At 42.2% G+C, this 25523-nt stretch overlaps 1 protein-coding gene across 4 annotated transcripts in view; it reads left to right on the plus strand.

Moving 5' to 3' along the window:
• The window catches only part of st3gal4 (ST3 beta-galactoside alpha-2,3-sialyltransferase 4), a 32853-nt gene extending 8666 nt beyond the window's left edge, over positions 1–24187 (plus strand). The window contains exons 2-13 of one of the 4 annotated variants that reach the window (XR_010324501.1): positions 7052–7119; positions 9699–9765; positions 12681–12753; positions 13696–13785; positions 15253–15350; positions 15944–16007; positions 17009–17104; positions 18678–18867; positions 19203–19340; positions 22176–22328; positions 22901–23072; positions 23107–24187. Coding sequence is in view for 2 of the 4 variants with exons in the window: in XM_064302218.1 (XP_064158288.1) it covers positions 9744–9765; positions 12681–12753; positions 13696–13785; positions 15253–15350; positions 15944–16007; positions 17009–17104; positions 18678–18867; positions 19203–19340; positions 22176–22328; positions 22901–22990 (1014 nt within the window). In the remaining 2 variants the exon portion in view is untranslated. Of the gene's footprint in view, positions 1–7051; positions 7120–9405; positions 9507–9698; positions 9766–12680; positions 12754–13695; positions 13786–15252; positions 15351–15943; positions 16008–17008; positions 17105–18677; positions 18868–19202; positions 19341–22175; positions 22329–22900 lie in introns of all 4 variants that reach the window. The other 3 variants (XR_010324500.1, XM_064302218.1, XM_064302217.1) reach the window with 3 other exon arrangements.
• Positions 24188–25523: the final 1336 nt, after the last annotated feature.

Consider the following 25523-nt stretch of genomic DNA (forward strand, 5'->3'; position numbering starts at 1 on the left):
GGCAGAATGTCTACTGATGGCAGTAAATATGGAGTGGAATGTTAAAAACGCTACATTAACTTTGCCAAATAGGGAAATCAACAACACCCACCGGCTGACAGGCACACAGTTGTGTTTTTTGAGGTATGGGTGTGTGCGTTCATGTGTGTATGTGTGTGTGTGTGTGTCTGCTCCTGGGTTTGTGAGGTCATGGAAAAAATTAGTCCGCGCATAACTAAAATAACTTGGAAAATATGGACATTTGCTATTAATTTTCCTGCTTTTAGAAGAAGAACAATCAGCAGGTAGTTTGCTGTGAGTATTGTAGGGCTGCCGCGATTAGTCGACGTAATCGATTACATTGACGCTGAAAATGCATCGACATCAATATTTTAAACAGACTCATCGTTTTTTTTTAATTTTATGAATTTACCTTTTACACTCATTTTTAACCTCTTAGCGTGAAGCCCCTAGTGGTCGGCACGCCGGCGTGCCGAGATTGCTGAACTCAGAAATTCAGTGCTACTGCAACCAAAGTGCGAGTTAAAAACAGAAACGTATTGTTTTAGGTTCATTAGTAGACAATACACGACAACTGTGCCGAATATGGAGTTTCGCAGCGCCACCATTGTCGCTCTGGTCGTTCATTTAACATGCACCCCCTCCCTGCAGTCTCATCTGCAACTACACCCCCCACCCATGACATAATGGACAATATTGTCTATCTGGGCATTCATAAAAATATTCTTTCACCACTCAAAACTCAAAAAAACTCGAAATAAACGAGACAGAGTTTTAAAAAATGATGTCTACCATGTCATTCTGCAGTCAATATCTGGGAGTAAATATTGCATAAATATACAATCACCTCAAAGAGCATAGGCCTACGTTTAGTCTAGGAGAAAGTAGAAATTGCAGAAATGTTGACATCTTTCTTGTTTATTTTTAAGTTATAGGTTAATGATACATGAGCTTCAATATGTTATGACTGATGTCTCCTCATAATGAACTGTATGTTTTAATGTTACTCCACAATGAACTGAATGGTTTTAAAATGTGTTTTTACAATGATTTCAAACTACTATCCTAAATGTGATTAACAGTTATTGTTTAATTTTAAATCCTGAAATTGACTCATTTACTATCCTTAGAACATTAGTATTGAACTTGAAATTGTTTTTCATTCAGTCAGTCGGTCTTCAGAAATCTTCATAAAAACACCTGCACTTTCAACCAGCTGACTGGACCAGAAATTTGGCCAATTTCAAATGCCAACAGCACACCATAGGATAGAGATACAGACAAAATGACAACACATATTGAAAGATGAAGTATTGAAGAGTAATTTCCACTATAGTTTTGATTTTGTTTGTAAATAGTTTTTTGGCTACATTCCAAAGAAGACATGTTGTAAGTTTAACTTTTTCTGTGTTGACAACACAGCAAAAAGGCTGGTCATGCCTATTTCAAATGCCATTTACAGGCCATAGGATAGGAGTGGAGACTAAAAGAAAATAGCTATTGAGAGCTAAGAGATTACAGATTTGAATAGAACAAGTTTGTATTGTTAAGATTTTTTAAATATATATTTATTTATCAACAAATCATGAAGTGGGCTTATTTGGAACACCCATGGGCTTAAAGGGTACGTTAGGTACCCATTAAGCCCATGCCAGACTTTTGACAAATTAAACAATAAAAACATTAGAAATTGATATAAATGAATTATTGACACTTCAAATGAGAGATTAGACTTTCATTATAACTAAAATGTTCTCACTTAAATTGGGGCAGTATACATTAAAAATGTCTGAAAAGCGGATTTGGTGGGCTTAATAGGGACGTTTACCCTACTGCTCAAAATATTTCGGTTATATAGGTTATTTTTGAGTGTCTTTAAATAGGTTAGTGGTATTATATAATGTGTATATTTCACACTGTAATGTAAGTGTTAGTTAGTAGTGAAAAGTTTCCAAGGAAAGAGCTAGGCTAAGTACAGAACATGCGGACATGTTGAAATTCTTACATTACAACACACATGTCTAACAGATGTTTGATTCCAATAGTATTTGAGTTGGACTTTGAGCTGGACACCATTGTTTCTTACACTCTAAACATGTTGCACTTTGTTTAATATGCAGACCTAACTTTTTTTACTTTGATAAGGGGTTTAATAGAAACTTGGATTTATTTTGGAGTTGCACTACTGACTTAAATAATAAGCCCTCTTTTTTATTTATTATGTTGGAGTTGCCAGTTTAAACCTACAGTTTTGGACTTCAATATAGAAACCTTTGTTTACATTTTGTTTTGTGCTGCATTATACAATGGCATATACAGTTTGTTGTTGTCAAAATAAAATGAACTTAAATGAAATGGTCAATTTGACTAATTGGTAAAATAGTCGATAGATTAGTCAATAGAAAAATAGTCGTTAGTGGCAGCCCTAGAGTATTGATTCACGGGCAAGCGAGATACACTTGTCAGTTTAAATGGCTAACAGTGAGCGAGGTACACATGGCATTTCAAATGGTTAACAGCGAGTGAGGCTAGCAATGAGCTAGGTACACATGGCTGTTTAAGTGGCTAATGATGAGCAAGATGCACATGACAGTTTAAATGCTAATGGCTGGCAAGGCCATTTAAACTTTCTTGCCATACAAGTTGTTAAAAACAATTTGAAGTGTAGTTATTTATTTAAATTTTCTTTAATGCCGTTTTGTTCCGAGAAAGATATGTTTAGTTTTGTGATGTACCTGTGATGTTCTGTTTTGTCTAATAGAGCCCGCGTTTGCTACTCATTTTCACTTCTTCCTTCCTTCTTGTAAATACAGGTAGTGGATAGTTACAAAATATTTCCCCTATTTTCCTGATGGCAAGACATTCTATCTGTTCTGCAGCAACAGCAAATTTTGTTGCTATTTCCTTTTTTTATGAATGGTAATGTGCCTGGAGGAATTGGGTCAGGTGAATTTGGAGCCAAACAGCCCTATTCTCCCTTCTGCACTTGGAGCAATGCATTGTGGGATTCCCTTCTCACTGCGACTTTGCACTCTCTTGCCTTGTGGGAGGGAGGAGAAAAACAAGGGCGGAAAGGAATGTGCTGTAATTTCTCCCTCCCCTTTCATAAATTGGAACTTAACGTAATTCGGTGTGGCTGCCACATTTCATCAGGGCATTTTTGGGATTCCCTTCCTGAAGCAGGGGAAGGGAACGTCAGGAAAAAAGCATAAATTCTGGATCCAAATCCACGCTCAGCCTTGTCAATGTTGTCTGAGGGCTGCGTCACCCTGGACAGGATGTCTAGGAGAGGCTGGGTTTATTTCCTGCTCTTTATTTCTGGAACAGCGTGTCTGGAGTGATTATATCTAACTGTTCAGAACTGGTCAGTCCAGGCAGAGCACTTGAATGTCTGATAGCAAATTTGCAGCTGCTGCAAAATCGGAGTAGGATATTAGATTATCTAATGAGCAGTTGTTATAAAATGACAGTAGAACAGAGTAACTTTATTGCCCACACAGAGTGGATGTCAGCTTCACTGCAGACACAGTGTAGCCTATACCATAGTCCCAGAACCATCCTAAGAAACTATTTTAACCATCGTGAGGTGAATGTAGACCTTCCTAAATTTGAAAAGTTGAAATTTGGGGGGAGGGGGCTGGGCTGTGTGTACAAAGTGCTGTAATTTCTACATTGTGAAACCAAAATGTGTATATAAAAAAATTGATATGGGCTGTGTACTTTATAAATACTTTTATCAGTTATTTTTGAAAAGACTATAAAGAAAAAAAACAAATAATAGTAAAGATGTCAGGTGCAGTGGGGGGTTAGGACCCAAACGCAGAGTGAGGGGAAAAACTCAAAACTCCAAACGGTAATAGAAACAAAGACTTTACTTGACAAAACAGGAATTAAAGCAGGGAACAAAAAGCCTTGCAGGGCAACTCTCAAAAACCACAAAGAAAAACTTCAAAAACACAGGAAACAAAGAAAATCCAAAAATCCAAAAGCATGTGGAAAACAGAACATGGGCAGGAACACACGGGGCAGAAACATGATCAGAGGCACACACAAACAAACACAACCAAGGATCCAGCACCTGAGTCAAGGAAGAAGGGAACTTAAATAGACCAGACACTGACGAGACACAGGAGGAACCATGAACAATCAGGCCACAGAGAGGGAAGGGAAAACGAGACAACCCAAAAACAATAATAGAATAATTGAAAGCAGTAATACAATTAAACAGGGGGAGCAGGACACAAAACAGAAGTGCCGCCATCTGACGGCCCAACAAGGAAAGACAGAGACGGAAACACAGAACCATGACAAAAGAAATGGTATTGCTTTATTATTCTCCTGTATAACAAAATATTCATTCTTTAGTAATGTAAAAAAAAAAAAGTCTCTATAATATCAACAACAACAAATGTAAAATAAATGAATAAACAGTGGGCCTCATTCACCAACCGTTCTTAAGAAGAATTTTCTTCTTAAAACCCACTTACGCAGTTTTCACGAAGATTCTGGCATTCACCAATGTTTTCTTATTTGGGATTTGTTCTTAGGTAAGAACAGAATCTACGCACACTCAAGAGCACACTTACGCACATTTGAGTACTGACATGTTTGTGCAAAATAATTGGTTTTTGCGTTTTCTTCAATTCTACAGTTGTATAATATTATAGGATATAAATTACAATGATATTTTTAATCATTTATAATATTTTTTTATAATTATTTTCATTATTTACAAAGCATTAAGGTGCCAGGTTCCAGATCAGAGGGTGGTTGCCTCAGCGGGAGTTCATCTGTAAATAAATTATAAAAAACAAACCATTGTAGTGACCTTTTATTTTGGGGGGTTTCAGTTATACTGCAAAAGCAAATGTTTAAATTTTGAATACAAACTAAGGTAACACTTTTTAAACACATGGACATGTTGAACAAGAGAACACTTATTCAGAGGCGTCACTAGGGGGGTGACGCCAAAATGACTGGCAATACATTTTTTGTGCAGTGTTTTGTGCAACAACAGGTTTACTCCGATGCAGTTTATTGCCGGTTGATTTAATTACCGGTATTAATGTGACGAGAAGCGCTTTGTCGTTTGAATGCATAACACGCAATTCCTTGCGCCCACTCCCACCAGCATTTTTTTTTTTTTTTTTTGCCTCAGATTTGACATCAAACCATATTTTTTTACTTCATCACCTTCTCCGGATACAGCGTTCACTGAACGAATAATAGCATCCCATGCATCTTTTTTTGTGTTATTTTATATCCACTACTGGCGCTACTAAATATGACAGGTCGTTTGCTGTTCACTTTCCGCAGCAATACCTCCACTTCGGAACTACTGAAGTCTTTCTTACGTTTGGAGTCCGGTGCTCCACCCTCTTTAGATTTTCGTTTGGGCATTATTGACTTTGTTCACTCTCAACTTTTCTTTTCGATTTCTCTGTGTGCACACGGCCCTGCAGTCTCATGCCCTTTTATGGGGATTGGCGGGGCATTTACCTATGCTAATTAGGAACAACTGGTACGCGCTTTACATTTACGAGGACGATGGGATTCATAATTTTAAGAACACGTGCGAACAATTCTGTGGTTTAAGAACGCGTCGTGAATCTGACGTAGATTTTTCTTAGGACCTTTCTTATGAACAAATTTAAGAAAAAACTTAGGAAGATATTGGTGAATGAGGCCCAGTGTTCTTTATAGCAGAAGGCTAAAATAAGTTCAGACAAACAGAATGCACAACCTAGAAAACTTTCTATCCTCACCCTCCCACTCCCAGTAGCTGTAAGCGTGAAGGGACTTTGGACACAGCTGGGGCCTGTGGTAGAGGGAGGAGGGATGGTTTGGGTCATGTTGGCTGCAGCTTCAGCCTGACAATCTGCAATAAGTTGCCAAATCTTAGGAATCATAGCTAAACAATTTGCTTTCATTCATTAGCCTATTTTCAGTCATTTGTTATTAGCCTAGCAAACTCAGCTCTGGTACTATGTATGACATACCTGCAGGATGGGGGGGCGCGTGAGCGATTGAGGACTGTGAGCAAAGCAGTTGAAAGCCTGGCATTTCTGCATATTTGTATTATGATTCGTTGGCAGATCCTTGGATATTGCTCGTTTTTCCTCCCTCACTGGTAATTGCTTTATCACATTTGTGGCAACGAGCGTTGTCGTCATCGTAAAATGTAACCACACTTGAGACTGTTTGTGTGTCTCATGCAGTGGGGTTGTCCCATCAAAGCGGTGGACATTTGTTCATGCTGAATTAGTGTAGGAGAGAGAGATCCTGTTTACGTGATCTGTATCTGGTTATCTTATCGGCAGGCCGGCTTCTGGGGCGGACAACCGGGGAAGTTGTTCCGGGCCCAGCCCAGGGGGGGGGCCCAGAAGAGAGAGTGATGCTCACTCATAAATGTTGGCCATTGATTGGGGGCGGGGCCTGTTGAAATAATTTTGTCCCGGGCCCAGGCATCATGCACACCGGCCCTTATCGGTATTTCCGTTCTAAACAGTCAGGATCCTGTACCGGCTCTCAAGCTTCACCCCTGGATATCTGCGGCTGTTTCAATTTAGTTGCTTCACACTTGAACGGCCGTGTTTTTGAAAAATAAAATTCCACATATCCATTCATGCTGATAACAGCACAATTAAAGTGTTATGCACAGTAATAAAAACATTTTAGTGAAACAAGCATAGATAGATAAAACGCATGTCTTTTATATGTCTCTCTGCACAAACTCACTTTGACACTTTGGCAGTTTGCTTCCAATCGAAGTATTGTTACAATTTACAATTTAGTCATTTGGCTGAAACGATTTCATGTGGTAAGCATGCACCGCGCTGTGACCGTTATTGTGTTAATAGAAGTCAGCGACTGGCTAAACACTTCACTCGCCTTGCTCTCAAAACCTAAACTGGCCACTGCTCAAAAGGAAAGCCCTGAGAGCTGAGGACACTGTAGTTCTGTAGGACTGGATCAGAGATTCCTCAGCAGAGTGAAAAGCATAGGAGTATGCCTGCTTTCCATGACCCCGCTGTGTGCTTTTCTCCTGCAGGGAGGATCCCTCGGGCCCGAGGAGAGTTTTTCACGTTCAGAGCCCGGCACCAGTGTTCCAGGGCACAGGTAGGGAAGCCTTACTCTGAGCTACAACAGTGACAGGCAGCGCAAGGCCTCTGCGAGGCCAACAACCCACCACAGGAACAGATGGCGGTGTTTGATACGGGTCCAACAAGAGCATAGCATGCATTCTTTTTACCATTGGGGGACTGGAAGCCAGGGGCATTTCAGGGGAAGTTCAAGAGGGCTGTTTGTTTTGGATAGCCTACCTTTTTTTTATTTATTGTTCTTGCTCATCCTGCAAGATTCAATGAAAAGTTTTAGTTTGACTTTAAATGTAGTTTTTATTTAGTCATCCCAACCAGAAACCTTTCATTGTGCAGGAGCTGAACACGTAAGCGTGCTTAAGGAACTTGTTTTTTGCACACGTTGCATGCAGGTGTTGCATGCATTTTTAAAGCAAAATCTCAGCGCATGAATATGATGCTGCACGTGGCTTGAAGCAATCGTTTATTTGAATGCAACAAAAATGTTTCTGGAGGTGGTGTGCAATGCTCAGTTGAGGCGTGCAAAGGACTGTGTTGTGGAGATGGCTTTCATAGGAGTGTTGTAACATTGTGCTGATTATGGTATTTTGCCTCCTTCCAAAGTAAAAGCATTGCATTTTGTGTACAGAACATTCCTCATGCATAACAGCAGAAACAGAAAACATAAAACCTTTTTGAAATACTTTTTTTATGAGATCCACACTGCTCCATCTCCAGCTCTGCTCATATAAAACTAAGTGGCTTACAGCCCTGGGACCCCTCAGAGAAAATGTGGCAGGTATAGTAGGACCTCGCCTCGTGAAGTCTGAGCATGGCATGCTAAGTTAAATCAGCACTTCAAAGAAAATAATTCAGGCTCATCCAACGAAAATGATTAATTGAAAGCATGTGTTGGAGCTGGCTAGCGTCTGGACTCGTGTTCTGTTAAAGATCTGATGTTGGCCTCAAACCTAATCGAACACGTGTAAATCGGCTTTGGATTTGAAGGATGTTACGCCACAACCTTTTGTGCGTGTAGTTTTAACCTCTGTGGTACATGTCAATGAGTTCAGAATCATACGAACATAGATTAACCGTAAAACATCAGGTTTAGCGATAAAAAAGTTTAATAATGTTTATTTACACTGCTAACATCCCCATATACCAGAATACCAGTGGAGTGTGTACATGGTTCTGAAATTGTAACATTATTTCAGTCTTTAGAGCAAAAAACAGTGTAGTCAAACAATTCAATCGTTATATTTGTAAAATAAATACTTTCTAGATGAGGCTACAAACTTCACAGCACAGTCATTGCCGTTATCATGATTGTAGCATGTGTCTGTTTTCAAAATCCATTTAAACCATTCACAAATGACCTGGGACTTTGAAGTTACAAGGCGGGATGTATCAAGTCTCCAGTGAAAATATTGACCTGGCTATCTGTCAGAATTCTGAGAGAACCAACTGCCATATATGAGCCTGTAAAATCAACCAAAAAATATAGTTTACCAAGTTGCGCCGTGAGTCTGGACGGTTTCGTGCTTGTTTTTCCATTAATCACCTGGAACATCCAGATGATGATATGTCATTGCAGCAAGCAGATTAGCTGAACACATTTAACATGAAACGCTGAACTAACTTGCAAAGTCAAATACATTGATGAATAAAATGAATTTCTTTAATAAACATTAATACAATTTAAAATGCCTTAGGTCTTCCCAAAAGAACACTAGGTGTATGTTTTCATCCCCATCTAGTGTCCCTAATCTTCAGCTCTGAAGCCCTCAGTGACCTTGGGTACCATTTCTCTCTTTTTCATTTTTGATGGCTTTTTGAAAACATAACAGCAAAAGAGAATGTTTTTTTATAGCTACTAACAGCTGCCAATACATTTATGCAGATGGGGACATCATGTTTCTTTGCTCACCTAGCATCCAATTCCAGCTAGAATACACTCCGAGAACCATTCTAGCTCAAGGACAGATAACGTTGTGATGTATTATTTTATTTATTGTACATAAAAAAGACAGAGTCTGTGGTTTGGGATCAGATTGTGGTTTGTTGCTAGCTAGCTGGCTGTTGCAGTCTTCCTGATACAGCTAAGCAAAAGGACAATCCAAAAGGTCTTGTTCAATATGGAGTTAACCTTGGAATTGCTGGGCTGAAGTTGACCAAGGGAATGAAAAGCGATACAGAGGTGGCTTGTTTTCTGTTTCTTACTTTTTTCATCAGTGATATCAACAAAGAACATCTAGCCTATGTGTTCTACTATAAGCAGTTTAAAAATGTATGAATGCTTATGCTGTTTCCTGTTCGGTCCTAGGTTTGTGTCTTCTACCCCATGCCCAACACAGTCTGCTATGTCTCTCCTGAATGTTGATGCAACATAATATAGTAGCAAACAATCCAACCAGCTTTTAAATGGTAAGAATGTTTACAAAGCAGCAAGGTAGTCCACAGCATTGTGCGTTATGCGCTGTGTTTTTTGCTTGGCTTGATGTTGTTTACACGACAGTGCAAAGCAGATTTCCCTCAGGGAAGGGTGGAGTATGAAGTATGTGAGAGACTGTGTTAATGATTCATACTATTGGGCTTTTCATGTGCCCATCCTTACAGGATGACACTGCCAGTTGAGATGAGCAGGGGAAGAAGCATGTGAAGATGTCCTTTAATACAGCAAAAAGTAAGCTCTCTATCAGCACCAGAACACCACACATACACACACACACACACAGAGCAACAAGTAAGCTCTCTGTCAGCACCAGAATACCACACACACACACACACACACAGAAAAAAGTAAGCTTCCTGTCAGCACCAGAACACCACACACACACACACACACAGAGCAACAAGTAAGCTCTCAGTCAGCACCAGAACACCACACATACACACACACACAGCAAAAAGTAAGCTCCCTGTCAGCACCAGAACACCACACACACACACACACACACACACACACACACACACAGAAAAAAGTAAGCTCCCTGTCAGCACCAGAACACCACACACACACACACACACACACAGTGTAAAAATAAGTTTAGCCTGGGGAAAGATGGGGAATGTAACCCCCACAAAGTGATGCTTAGGCATATCTCATCAGCACCAATCATTTTTTAAGATGAATACATTATTAATGTATTGCTTATGGGTGTTACAGTGCAATATGGCTTGCTAGAATATAAGCAGCCAGCACGAACATACACATGCACACACGCAGCCACACACACACATACACACGGACACATACGTACAAACCTTCTAAAACTTTACTTGTTAAATTGTTTCCGCAGCGTGACATTATGGTGGCCCAGTGTCTATGAGTGGAGATTTCTAGTTTTTATATTAAATTCATTATCATGAAGACTGTGCATTTTCCTTACCAATGAGGTTCTGTTTTAAGTGTGTATTAATGTTTATCAGTATCAGGATATGTATGGCATCCTGCCACCCATATCAGCATAATCATTGTATCTCAAGACAACTGACCATACCCAGTCTGTAGTGTGACCATGTTGCCAAGTCTGCTTATAAGTCATGCTTGGTTTTTTTTTTGTGGTTTCTCTTGGGAAAATGAAGAGTCAGGTTGTGTTTTTTTTTTTTTTTTTTTTTTGCTGGTTTGTTGAAGACATTGCATGCCTGGGAAGGGACATCGCACAAAACATTACGTTTTTTAAACAGACAGTTTGTGTACCTCACATACTGGGCAATTACCCAGGACACGTAGCCGTGGAAGGCGTTGGTCTGAGCAGGGGAATCACGCTTCACGAATCAAGCTGATCACGCTTACTGAGAGAGCAGAAATTACACACAGGTGTGCCCTGTTAATATATAAACTGAGAGAGAGATAGAGTATACAACAGTTTGTGTGGAAAGCCAAACGGCATAATTTTGATTTGTTTATTATTTTCCATTTCTAGCTGAAACCTGTAAGGGCGACAGTGAAGTACATTTTTCTATCTTGGTTTACCTGAGGCGTGTGTCTACATTCTCTCTCCATATTCCCCTCCTTTAGGGGGATTAAATAAAAGGCCGGAAGCCCGACTGAAGTCTTGCGTCTTGCTGTTGTTCCCAGGGCTTTATTGTCGCAGTGTGACAGTTGCGTAATATGGTATTATGTTGTGTCCTTGAGCACGTTCTGAACCGGACCTGCTGTGGGAAATGCCCAGCTGTGTAAATGCATAAATATGTAGACTGTTTAATACACCTGATAAAAAACAGCCATGCCATTCAAATCATCGTAGAACCAGTGGGTATCTAGTTGTGTGATATCTGTAATGGATGAGCAGCGGGATATCTGTATGTAGTCCAGTGGACTGAGAATTTGGCAGAGGGTTAGGGGACTGAGTGTTTGCCTTAGGGTTAAGGGAATGAGGATTTGGCAGAAGGTTAGGGTTAGGGGATTGAGTCGCCTAACGCAGACAGCTGAGACCCATTTTTCGGTTTGGCACTCTCGCCATCGCATCAGACACCATTAGTCCAGGAGGCCATAGACGTGTGGGAAATGAAGCCACACTCTCACTGCATGGTTTATCTTGTGCTGGGAGAGAGATGTCGTGAGACAGCATATATTTTGAGCCCACAGATGATGCTTCTGATCTACTGAATTGACCTTGGAAGACCCACTGCTTTCCCCCCTTCCAGCTGTCAGCATTGGAGTGGCTGATTTCACATATATTTAATGAGCTCTTGCATTTATCCAGAGCCACTTAAAACATGTGGTAAGGTTCGATGAGTCCCAGCATAGATGCAAACGTTTCATGTGCACAGTCAAAAGAACGGGTAATTGAAATTGACAGTGCTGCGCAAAACATATCGTCATGCATACAGTAAGTACAACAGCTGCATCCTGCACATGCCCAGAAAGGCAAAGCTCCACAGAGCTCCCACACACCCACAGATACCTTGAGAGGGCTCTGTCCGCAGCGCGGTAAAGTGCTCCTGTTGTATGCTGTGGAAGCGCTGGCGTTTGGCAGGAGTGTTTGAAAGGCGTTTTATTTTCTTGGCTTTATGCTGGGGTGAAGCCCTTTCAGCAGTTGTAAATATTACAGTATAAGGAAAGTACACAGTGTTTTGCAAATTCAGTGACATCATCTGTTTTCCTCAGCACGCAATGTCCATGAATCATAGCTTGGGTCCTAGCATGAAACATTCACCCCATGCGGTTTAAGACTCACTTAATATGAAAATTAGTCATTTTGTGCTCTGAAGAATTCACTTGCATGTGTTTAACTGGCTAAAATATAATTTCAAAACAAGTCATGAATAAAGTGTTCCTCATTTTCTTTGCACTTTCCTGCTCTTTTTTTCACCAGTGGACGATAATATTGATAATGCGTACAAACGGAGAAAACGGAGTGAATACTTCCCTATAACTGCAGCACATGGTGTTCTCTGTGACTGTAGTACACACAGTTCCCTATGATTGTTGTACATGGCCTTCCACCTTTTATTTGTTGTTTCCCAGACCCATAAGGACCAGTGGCCTGTTGCGTTGTGTGTCTCTTTCTTCCTGTAGCACATTTTTGCATGCGGATTATAATGTGGACTGTGTGTGTGTGTGTATCTGTCTGTCTGTCTTTCCTTCCACAGCATGGTGCATTAGACTGATACCTGTGGTGCTGTTCTTTGTCTCTTACTACTTCTCCCAGTTCTTCCTGCAAAGGTAAGGTTCCTATTGTGTCTCCATGTTCTTGATTCCTACTTTCTCTCTTTTTTAACATTTGTATATCCCCTCTTTTTACTTTCCTCCCACTGTGGAAAGGCTAACTTGTATTTGTAGGCGTGTCTGTCCAACTTATGAAACATCCTTCTTTGTCTATGATACCAGCCTGTGAGTGCCTGGAGTTAGCTGCAATGAACACTCACAATTTAAACCACTTAATTCAGATGGACTTAAGTTCAGAATGTTGCATTTCCTGGATCAGTAATTATTCCTATTATATACTGTAGTTGCGCTATATTTCCACCCTTCTCATTAAGAGTATTCACCCTTGGAACAGAACCTTGTTCATTCACAATTTTCATTCAAAATTATGAGCTGCTAAAATGATCGTGATCATTCATTTGGGCTCATTGTAGTTGCTCATTTGGGCTCATTGGAGTTGCTCTTTCAGGATTATTGGAGTTGCTCATTTGGGCCCATTGGAGTGGCTCATTCAGGCTTATTGAAGTTGCTTATTCAGGATTATTAGAGTTGTTCATTTAGGCTCATTGGAGTTGCTCATTTGGGCTCATTGGAGTTGCTCATTTGGGCTCATTGGGGTTGCTGATTCAGGCTCATTGGGGTTGCTGATTCGGGCTCATTGGGGTTGCTCATTTGAGCTCATTGGGGTTTCTCATTCAAGCTCATTGGGGTTGCTGATTCAGGCTCATTGGGGTTGCTGATTCGGGCTCATTGGGGTTGCTCATTCGGGCTCATTGGGGTTGCTCATTCGGGCTCATTGGGGTTGCTGATTCGGGCTCATTGGGGTTGCTCATTCAGGCTCATTGGGGTTTCTCATTCGGGCTCATTGGGGTTGCTGATTTGGGCTCATTGTGGTTGCTGATTTGGACTCATTGGGGCTGCTCATTCGGGACTCAGTGGGGTTGCCCATTTCTCTTTCAGCTATGGCGGGACCACGAAGATTCCTGTTCCAAGCAAAAACCTGTGTGGCAGCTGGCTTGTGTCCAGAAGATGGGAGAGTCTTAACTTCAAGTGAGAAATCCTGCCCATCTGTGTTCCCCCAGCAGGAAGTGGGGGGTGGGGGGTGGAAACAAACTGAATAACTGGAAAAAAAAGTTGTTTGTGTTCGTGTGAAGCTGTGAGAGACCCCCGAACAGATCTGAACAGTCAAATCTGCCCTTTTGTTCTTTATTCAAACGAAATTTGGGCTTTGGAATTTCCGCTTAGGGGTGTAGGAATTGTGCAGGGATCTGTTCCCTTTTCTTGCACCAACAGGAATCCTCAGATGGCCAAAATCAGGTCAATTACAGTGTGCTTAGCTGGAGTTTACCCCTCAGGTTTAAACCCCTAGACCACAGAACTGCATTAAACCTGAAACAGCTAATCCTTTTTTCACAGATGCATGTTGCTGTTGAATAGCTGTTCCAGTTGTAGTACAGTTCTGTTGTCTTGGGGTTTAACCTGAGAACTCCAGCTAAGCACACTGCAGTTGACTCCTCAATGAGGGGTTTGGAGTGCAACCACGGTGGAAAAATTGTGAAACACCACACTGCCATCAGAATCAGAAGAATCATCACACTGGTACAGTGAGCACTGCAGCATTACATCACACTGGTACAGTGAGCAGTGCAGCAGAACATGACACTGGTACAGTGAGCAGTGCAGCAGAACATCACACTGGTACAGTGAGCACTGCAGCAGAACATCACACTGGTACAGTGAGCACTGCATCAGAACATCACACTGGTACAGTGAGCAGTGCAGCAGAACATGACACTGGTACAGTGAGCACTGCATCAGAACATCACACTGGTACAGTGAGCACTGCATCAGAACATCACACTGGTACAGTGAGCAGTGCAGCAGAACATCACACTGGTACAGTGAGCACTGCAGCAACATCACACTGGTACAGTGAGCACAGCATCAGAACATCACACTGGTACAGTGAGCACTGCAGCAGAACATGACACTGGTACAGTGAGCACTGCATCAGAACATCACACTGGTACAGTGAGCAGTGCAGCAGAACATGACACTGGTACAGTGAGCACTGCATCAGAACATCACACTGGTACAGTGAGCAGTGCAGCAGAACATCACACTGGTACAGTGAGCACTGCAGCAGAACATCACACTGGTACAGTGAGCAGTGCAGCAGAACATGACACTGGTACAGTGAGCACTGCATCAGAACATCACACGTACAGTGAGCAGTGCATCAGAACATCACACTGGTACAGTGAGCACTGCAGCAGAACATCACACTAGTACAGTGAGCACTGCAGCATTGCATCACACACAAGTTTTAATTTTACTGACACGGCTGTTTTTGTGTTGTGTTCCCCCATTTTCACTCTACTGTTACCATAGTTTAGAGAGCATCGTATATACCAATGTGAGAGGAATGTGTGTGGATGATTTATTTTAAAAGATGAATACGCTGTTCTTCAGAGTGGCCTGTATGTGAGCAACATCATTTTCATTGTTCACACGCAGCATCACCAGAAAGACCAGACTCTTCTTAACGCTGGGAGATTTCTTCTGGCAGCAACACAAGTCTGCTCTACCTTTACCCTATGGTATCAAAGGCAGTGGTACGTACCTCACTGAGTCCTCATCCCTGGAATAAGCCCTTTGATATAGCAAAGAGCGCCTTCTGTGATATGGGTGACCCGATGCTTCTATTGCAGTGTAGCAGTGTACAGTGTCTTGTTACATTTGATAATTCTTTGTTATGTCTAATGTTACCTCTACTATTCATGTGTGGTAAGGGGAGGAAGATGAATTTACAAGAAACATTCCCGCAATCAGATCACAATTTTCTTATGGCTAGTTCCTGCTCCATTCAGAATTTGTTTGCTTTGATATCCTTATCAGCCTGAAGGCCATGGTCTTAAAAGTAATTGTCAACATTACTGGGAAGACTTGGCACTTGGATGAGTAGACATTTGTATGCAAATGGAGGTTCTCCAAGGTGGATCCCATTCCCAAATATTCATTGAGGGCAGCAAACATTTAACACTAAATGTCATCTCAGATGCACTTTATATCCACACTAATAAAGTTGGGAGCATTATGATGGTGGTTCAGTCTGGGAAAGTAAATGTGCAGAATCATAAATCATCTTAAATGTGCCTTTGTTATTTCAGCTGTCTTGTTTTGTCTTCATCTTATGTCCTGGTTTCAGAGTCGTTCCTCCTGAAGGTGTTGGCAATCACCTCAAATTACGATATGCCGGCAAGCATCGAAAAGTAAGTGGGTCCAATCCTAATGACTCAGTCAGCATCAGGAATATGTTACAGTGAAAAATTGTCATTGTTTTGCTTTTCAGATTTTTTGTAAGAGAAGTGATGTAGGGAGTGTAAACCAAACATTTTAAACAAAAACAAAGGCTAAATAAACATATACACTTTGGTGTTTTTCCATTTCATACCATAATCCGGTCACAAAATTAACAGGCTATCACTGTCTATTGAGTTACCTTGAATATTGTGAAGTGGTCTCTCATAGTGAGCCCCTAGCGTTAAGGTTTTTCACACACACTCAGGGTACACACACGCACATGTCGTGGCCCACTGATGAATATTTACTCCAATGACTTATGATTTGGATGTGCCCTGTTCCCACACTGGCCATTTCCCTATAATAACAATAATAATAGTAATAATAAATTGTTACATTTATGCAGCAATTTTCCTAATCTTAGTGTTCTTAGTGCACAATCTTAGGTTGTGCCGTGGATGATTACTTCATTACTACTTCATTATGTTCATTACTTAGTTTTTAAAATAATTTTTTACTTCATTCTCACCACCGATGGGAACGTCTCCAGTTCAATCTGTCCAGAAAAAACACTTGTTTTGATTGCCATAAAATGGAGCCTACCAACTTTATTTTTCCCGTCTCCCTCACCAACACAAGCCTTTGGTACAACTTGGCCACAATTCTGGTTGTACCATTCCCACATACCTCAGTTATGAGTAGCACCACTCCACCCACAGATTGGCCTGGGCGCTCTGGTATTATTTCTTTGCAAAGATAGATTGTGCCAGTCATGATTGCCCAATCCAAATTTTTGAACGCAAGTTTTTTAATTTCTTCACAAACACATTTTGACGAGTTAGGAGGAGGAATTTGATCTGCGAAGGAGGCTTTCCTTGCCATGGCCCCAGAATCCAAATCAGGTTCCTCTGAATTTGTCAAATTTGACCAATAAACTTTCAATGGTTTTGTACCTCCCCCTGTTCCTCAGCCTGGACTGCAGAACCTGCGTTGTCATCGGCAACGGGTTCTCCATCAAGAACAGCTCCCTGGGGGCCGCTATCAACAAGTATGATGTGGTTATCAGGTGCGTAAACGACCATCTCAGTCTGTTGTCAGTTGTGGTTATCAGGTGGGTAAACAACCATTTAATCGCTGTTGTCAGTTGTAGTTATCAGGTGAGTAAAAAACCAGCTTAAACTCTTCTGTCATTGGGTCCTGTTGTTTATTTTATTCATGTTCTCTCATGCCTTTCAACATCTAAAAAATCTGAATTAATCAAGTACTATGTGTGCACCCACAATTACCCGCAATGCACCAGTGGGCTAGTTTTGACAATATGGGGATTCTTATACTTGCAACACACCAATTATTTGATTCATGTTATTAATTATTGGTGGCCGGCCAGAATTATTTCTTTAATATTAGTTTATTATTATTTGAATTGAAATTGACATTATTGACAATTTAATATTAATAACAATGTCATTGAATATTATTATCAACATTTTTATGCAGTAGTTGGCTGAGATAGACAAGAATGATCAAGGAATATTAATTACCAGTGTAAAGCTTAATATGGCTTCTTTATATGATTCTGTTCCTGACTAAAGACATTTTAAAGAAATAAATAATCAGTGAGCCCTCTTTATTTTTTTCATTTTGAGCTTTGTCATCAGTGTGAAGTAAAAGTGTAGCTCGGGCATTTCTGCAGGGTTTTCTGGAAGCTTTTTTTTGTGGTCAACAATGAAAGACACCACACCCATGACACCCTGACTTCCTGTCCCACTGCATTTCTTCTTTCTCATTGTTACCCTGGAAAAAGTGGTGCTATTTTTCCTACTTGACATAAAAATGTGATACACTATCCTGTGTGCGGTATGACCTCACAGCTTGTGAATTGCTGTGTCTTAAAAGAAGGAACTGTGAATTGTTGGCTCTTAAAAGGAGGATGTAAACTGTTTCCTTAAGCATTTCCTCAAGACATTTTAAGACGTCTCTCTAATGTAAAATCTAATTGCCACTGTAGGTTATTTGTTTATTCACCCCTTTTGTGCCTAGCTGTGTGCTAAAAGTAGGTTTTGCCCTCTTCGAGTACCAGGCCAGATAATTATATGAAATATTTTAACAAGTGCATTGTGCTTCATTGAAAATTATTCTGCTTCATTTAACCAGTGTTGAAATTCCCATGGTGGACCAGCAGTTTATCCAAGTATTCAACTGCAGCCTCCCTAATCAGTTTCCTAAATCAGTGCTTTAGCAAACAAAAAACACTTATGTCCCTTCTCTTCAGTATTCACGAAGGAGAGCCCTAGAACTCTGCAAAAAAAACAGGGGAAATGGACAGATGGACGTATGGGTGAAAACATCTTGCTGTGAGTGTTTTCTCACAGAAAGATCTGGAGCTTCATGTAGGGTGGGGGGAAGGAGGGGGGCAGCGTTTTATTATTGCAGCCTCTAGTGCTCTTAGGAGTATTTTTAAAGAGTAACACCCATAGTTTTGTGTTTTTTTTATTGGTACCATCACTGAATGTTAGGGTATCAAATTACCGGAAATGCATACCCCCCTAGTTTTTTCAATAGAGAGGGGTTGTTCATTAATCCGTGTTAACATGCCGATTGAAGTGATGTTGGTTGGTTTTCTTGGCTCCGCCCCACAGATTGAATGATGCCCCGGTGAGGGGGTACGAGGATGATGTTGGGAACAGAACTACAATGCGACTCTTCTACCCCGAGTCGGCCTCCTACAACCCCAGCATCCACAACGACCCCGACACCATCCTGGTCCTGGTGCCCTTCAAGCAGAATGACCTGCGCTGGCTCAAGGAGATCCTGTACGATGAGAAGAGGGTATGGCTCTCCTCCCTGCCCTGCCCTGCCCTGCCCTACCTTACCCTACCCAACCTTGACCACTTTGTTGTACCCTGCCCAGGTCCGTAAAAATCCCACCCCTGCCACCTCTACCTGTGTCAGCAAATGTTCTAGAGAGCTTGATTTACCAAGCTTTAATTAAACGGGTGTGCCCTGTTTAATTACCCAGTGGTATGTTCCAGAAAGTCCCATGCCCCCATTAGTGGGTTAGTTGCATAAACACAGAAGATCCTTAGAGCAATAAGGATGGACAGACAAGGAGGTTGGAGAGGTCTTACAGCTCCCCTGTCTCTCTATCTTCCCTCGCTGTCCAGGTACGGAAAGGCTTCTGGAAGCCCCCCCCTCAGATCTGGCTCGGGAGCGGCAGCCAGATCCGGATCCTGGACCCCTACTTCCTGCAGCACACGGCTGGAACTCTGCTGCACATCCCGCTGCAGCCCAAGAAGAATCAGGTGAGCAAAGGTCCCTCCCACCCCTTGTAGCCACGCCTCCCTCGCCGACACCAACTGGCCCCGACCTGTCAGTCTGAGTCCCGCGCTGTGGCTAATGGTTCATCACATTATGATGTACCAGTGTTCAGTAGGCACTCCATAACAGGCTGCAGTGCTAGCCAACAGACCAGTGGACTCAGTTAAAGCACAGGCCATCACCACGGAGACTCGACTCGACCCTCGGAGCCTTGGTTCTCCACAAAGCCAAGCCAGAAGAGCTCAGAGAACGCGAGCAGGTCTGAACACAGCAGTCAAGCAGGAGCCATTTCTTAGTTTGCTGGGGGGAGGGGCTAACAGATCGTAGTTCCTGAGAGTTTTGTTGTACGTGTGCTTTTAAAAAGCCTGGATTCTTTCGGCACTGACTCTGCTTTCCTGTGCTCAAGATCCCACATACCTGTAGCTGGAGAGCTACCAAGTTCTTTCTCAATCTCACTGTTTTTCTGTCTCCCTCCCTCTGTCTCTCTCGCTCTCTCTCTCTCTTGGCTGTGGGCAATGCACACTTAAAAACACATAGCGAGCACTCTTGAAAACATACACAGGTACACTTAAAAACTGAGGAGGTGCTCTTAAAGACATGGAGCAGGTGCACTTAAAAACATGGAGTGGGTGCACTTAAAAACATGGAGCAGGTGCTCTTAAGAACATGGAGCGGGTGCTCTTAAGAACACGAAGCGGGTGCTCTTAAAAGCACGGAGCGGGTGCTCTTAAGAACATGGAGCGGGTGCTCTTAAAAGCACGGAGCGGGTGCTCTTAAGAACATGGAGCGGGTGCTCTTAAGAACATGGAGCGGGTGCTCTTAAGAACACGAAGCGGGTGCTCTTAAAAGCACGGAGCGGGTGCTCTTAAGAACATGGAGCGGGTGCTCTTAAAAGCACGGAGCGGGTGCTCTTAAGAACATGGAGCGGGTGTTCTTAAAAGCACGGAGCAGGCGCTCTTAAGAACACGGAGCGGGTGTTTCTTAAACACAGAGGCCGCAGGTGTCTGGCTCGTCCGTTATGGCACTCAGCAGAGGTTCTCCTGCAGGAGCAGAGCAGAATGCCCGTCTGGCAGGGAGGGTATTTTTGTCCCAGCCTGAAGGGTGTGGAGCCCTCCTGAGCCCCAGAGAGGGCAACTGCATCCTTTTCCACCTCACAGGAAAGAACTGAATCACCTCTGCCGCTCACGGCCACACCAACGGCCTAAATGTACCGCCAACAAGGAGGCTGTGTGTTCCTCAGTAACGCCCTGCTTTTCTCACGTATGCATGTTCTGCTACAGGCCAGCAGTTTTAAAACTGTGTGGAGGGTTGTGCACGGGGTGGAGTATGGTCACAAGTGTTTATTTCCAGAAAAAAAAAAAATATATATATATTTATATATATATATATATATATATATATATATATATATATTGCATGTTGTACGCTCTCCATTGTCACAGGAGACAAGTGAAACAGCACTGCACTAGTTTGCAGTCTAAATTCAGTTAATCTGAGATGCATAAGCTCAGGCCCAGTTGGACCTTTACTTCGGCCCTGTGTACATACATGCACACGCACATACACACACATACACACACACACACACACGTACACACACGCGCACACACACACACACACACACACTCCTGTTTCGACAAACGGACGTGCTCACAGATAAAAGCGGCTAAGGCGCCGCCGTTTTCCGCCTGGCTAACGGAGCCGCGGGGCTGTCCAGAGAGGGGATGGAGGGAGAAACTGACACCGAGAACATTCCGGTTTAAACCCTGTGTGGAAACCTTTCAGGGCATGTGGGAAAGCGAGTGTGGTGTTTGGAAAGAGAGGGGAAATTGTACTTTTTCCTTTTGCTGTTCTTGTCGCTCACTCCAAAGTGATTGCCCTCTCACGCTCTTCTGGTAATCATTGACACGACAAATCCCTTGCCCTCCCCCACCTGCACTACACTTTCCTGTCTAAATACAAGTGCCTAGAACTAGAATGGAAAGGGAAGAATATAGAGACAAATGGAGTGAAGAGAGGAGGAGAGAATGGATAGAGGGGAAGAAAATGACTTGCCAGTTCTTGGTGAACCCGTGGACCGCATCTCTATCCATCCTCAGTTTTTTTTTCTGTAGCAGGCTAGTGCTGCCCTCTGTTGGTTAAAGAGAACATTGAGGGATGCTGGGATTGGTGTTATGTGGTGCTGTAATGTTTTTGTAATGAGTACTCCAGGCCAAAACCAGTTGTTTTTTCCTTCAGATTTGAATCACCTCATAGAGGGGAAGCATTACTAAATCCTTATTTAAATAATAAGACCTCTTTTCTCGAAGGGACAGTATTGACCTTACATGGTGAAACATCACGCCATTGTGAATTATAAAGAACTCAACTTTATCCTCCTCCAGAAGTTTTACTTGACTCTTATATGGAAACACACTAAAAGGGCACTATATGAAACTTTCTTTGTCTTCCTCCTCTGTTCTCTCTTGGCAGTAAATGTGTTTCTGCCATAAACCATATTTGTTCAGTTTGTGATCAAAGAGAAAGTGTCTTTTTTCAGCTTACTTTTCAGTTTTGTTTTTTGGGGGGGCTTTTTGCCACACTGAGGTGCTATCAAGAGGCAACCTGATCCGTAACGGATGGCATGTTAATATAAGCGGTTGCTTTTAGGTGACTAACCTTATCTGTTTTGTCTTGTTTAGATTAAGCCTTTTTTTATTATTTGTCTGGTTTATGTTTTGCCTTGTTCTTTTTGATATTCATACATTTTTAACGGTAAAATTTAATTCTCTCTCTCTCTCTCTCTCTCTCTCTCTCCCTCCCTCCCTCCCTCCCTCCAGCGAACTTTTCACCCCACCACTGGGATTCTGGCGGTTTTTGTGGCGCTGAACTACTGTGACGTGGTGCACATCGCGGGATTCGGCTACCCTGAGGTCCGGAACCAGAATCAGCCCATCCACTACTACGGACGCGACACCATGAAGTCCATGAAGGTGGGGCTTTCACACCGGCAGCGGCCATCTGGAAAGGGGTTCACATGCAGTAACAGTGATAAGGGTTCAGTCGGCCCGGGATTACAGCAGCAGGTGTGAAAGTGTAATACGAGAAGAACATAATATGCAGAACAATGTGTGTCCTTGCTAATGTAGGGCTGCACGACATCGAATCACGGTTTTTTAAGCGTTATAAAACAAATTGCCGCCATAGGGCGTGTAGGCGATGTTTTGTCTTTTTTTCTTTAATCATACCTGATGCGGTAGTAAACAGCCAAACGTCAGGGACCGTGGGAAATGCTTCTTCGGATGAAAGAAAAAAACCACGCTTTGATATATCATGCAGCGTAATGAAAACCTGCGAAAACTGAGCTGTGCTAATTCAGTGGCATCAGTCTGACACTGTTTATGATGTCACTGAGTATGTTTTATTAATGAAATATCAAAATACTGTTATCAGAAACAGGTCTTTGAAATATTTCAGGTCAATAAGAAGTCCTTGAGTTTTGCATTAGAGCTACCGTAGAACCCTTGAAAGTGTAGAACTGAAGGCTGTGATTCTCTCCCCTCAGGATTCCAACCATGACCTCATACATGAAGCCCAGGCTCTGAAGAGGCTAGAAGATTCTGGGGTTATCTTGTACCTACACCCACACTCATGACATCATCTCATACCTACACTCGCACTCGTGACATCATCTCGTACCTACACCCACACTCATGACATCATCTCATACCTACACTCGCACACGACATCATCTCATACCTACACTCCATCCGCACTCGTGACATCATCTCGTACCTACACCCACACTCATGACATCATCTCATACCTACACTCCATCCGCACTCGTGACATCATCTCGTACCTACACCCACACTCATGACATCATCTCATACCTACACTCCATCCGCACTCGTGACATCATCTCGTACCTACACCCACACTCATGACATCATCTCATACCTACACTCCATCCGCACTCGTGACATCATCTCGTACCTACACTCACACTCATGACATCATCATGTACCCTACATCCCTGCTCATGACATCATTCTGTACCTCCATCCACATTCAGCACAGTCTGCCCCCACACCTTCCTGTGATACTGTGCATACACACACACACACACACACTCACACACGCTGAGCCGTGCTGCTTCACCTTTCTCTTTTTTAGAGATGAAGATATTGTAAATTAGCAAATTATTTCAAATTTTGTCTCTGAGAACTTATTTTTTACTAATTATAATTTAATTTTTAAATAAGTATTTCTCTGAATTGTTTCCACTGGATATGTTAATTATTTTTTATGGATGGGAGTTTTATTAAAATGAAAGATTTGTTATGAATGTAAATAATTTCTGCTGATTGTCTTTGCCTTATTTGAATTTCAATTTTATACATTATTAATACACTTTATTGGATCATTTTTTTCACAGTTTTTATATACTCTGCGCAGTTCAGGGCTGTAAGGCAGTTTGGTCATTGCGTATTCTCACTGCTGTACAGGGAACTAAACCACCAGTTTCCTTTGCTCCCACCTGCAGGGAATGAAAGGTATTTTAACATAGTGTTGATCCCGTCAGGGTAGAAAAGGTTTCATCAGTGGGTTTCTTGAAATTTGACATCTAGCAGACGGGAAGAGATACAGCTAAAAAGATTTTTATTTGCTGTAACCTTCCCGGTTTTCTGATTGGTTATTGAGATCAGAATGCTGGTGTAGGGCAAATTGAATTCACCAATCCCCTATGTCACAAATTGAAATGCACTGTCTATCTCTGGAATCTAGCACTGGTTAATGTTTGTGATGCACATTGCTAATTGAATGTTAAATAAAATGCAAGTCACAAGTCTGTCATGGTTTTTTTATGATGGCTGTTTGTAAATTTACCATTTGCTGTTTCTACCATCCTCCTGAGACCTGGAAAAAAAAATACTTTTTTAGGTGTGGACAAAAATTAGGAGGATTAGGATGATATATGTCAATTTATTTAAAATTCAGTCTATGACTGCAACGTACGAAAAATGGCAACTGTGCCAGTTTCTTTAAAGTGTTCAAATGAATCAGCAGTGGCCACCAGAGGGCATCAGCAGGAAGGACTCTTCTCTGCTCATTGGATGCAGTGAGTCCCTGTCAGTGTTTGAAGGGGGGGTGGGTAGGGTCGGGGGCGTTAACAGAACAGCAGCACATATGTCTAGAAAAATAACATCTGCCAGACTGGAGGACAAATGCACAATCTATTATGTAAAGTGACAGTGTGTGCTTTTAGTGACTCCTGCTAACAATGACTTATCATTTTTTTGACAAGGTCCCCTATTATACTATTTTTTGACAGTTTTATATTATTCTACCAAGCATGTTGATAAAGTTTTATAAGGGAAAAAATATTGCAGTGCATTGAAAAAAAGATATAAATCCAGCAAGTTTCTTATTCTTATCTGAGCTGAACATTCTTTTTTTTTGCCAATTTTCTCCCATTTTCTCCCCAATTTAGTCATTATACCAATTCCCCGTGTGGACCACCCACATTCCTGGTCGATGCGCTATCCTCTGTCGGTCTGGGAAGGGTGTAGACTGCCACATGCCCCCTCTGATACATGTGGAGTCGCCAGCCGCTTCTTTTCACCTGACAGCGATGAGTTTCACTGGGAGAGCGTAATGCGCGCGGAGGTTCACGCTATCTCCCGCGGATCCCCTCCCCGCTGGACAGGGGCCCCGACCAACCAGTAGGGGTGCCCTGCTATGATTGGTCAGAGTCTGACAATAGCGCAAGCCTGACAGTAGAATGCTTCAGCATCAGTGAAGGATTGCAAGAACCTTCTATGTTAAGAATGTAGAGTCGCACATCTAGCTAGTCTATAATGATACACCGTCTGTGCTTCTTCCCAAGTGGACTTCTGCTCGCCCCAACCGCTCCGCAGAGCCGGTCAAACTGCGGTCGAACTCGCGCCCCATTCTGAGTGAAGAGCTTTACTGTGTGTGTCACGCCTGAGCGGTTGCGTTCACTCTCGTTGTGTAACGCGGTTATGTAACCCAACATAGGCGTGCAGGGGGCTGTTTACATGACAACCGGTATTCAGGTCAGGCTGTTTTCATATTCCAAGAAGAAAGGACAATGTGTACACATCCCCCCTAGAGAGAAATAATTACTCTCTACCCTCCACCAAGGGGTTCATTTTGGTGTTGTC

Source organism: Anguilla rostrata, chromosome 12 (genome assembly GCF_018555375.3).
Source record: "Anguilla rostrata isolate EN2019 chromosome 12, ASM1855537v3, whole genome shotgun sequence".
Lineage (NCBI taxonomy): Eukaryota > Metazoa > Chordata > Actinopteri > Anguilliformes > Anguillidae > Anguilla > Anguilla rostrata.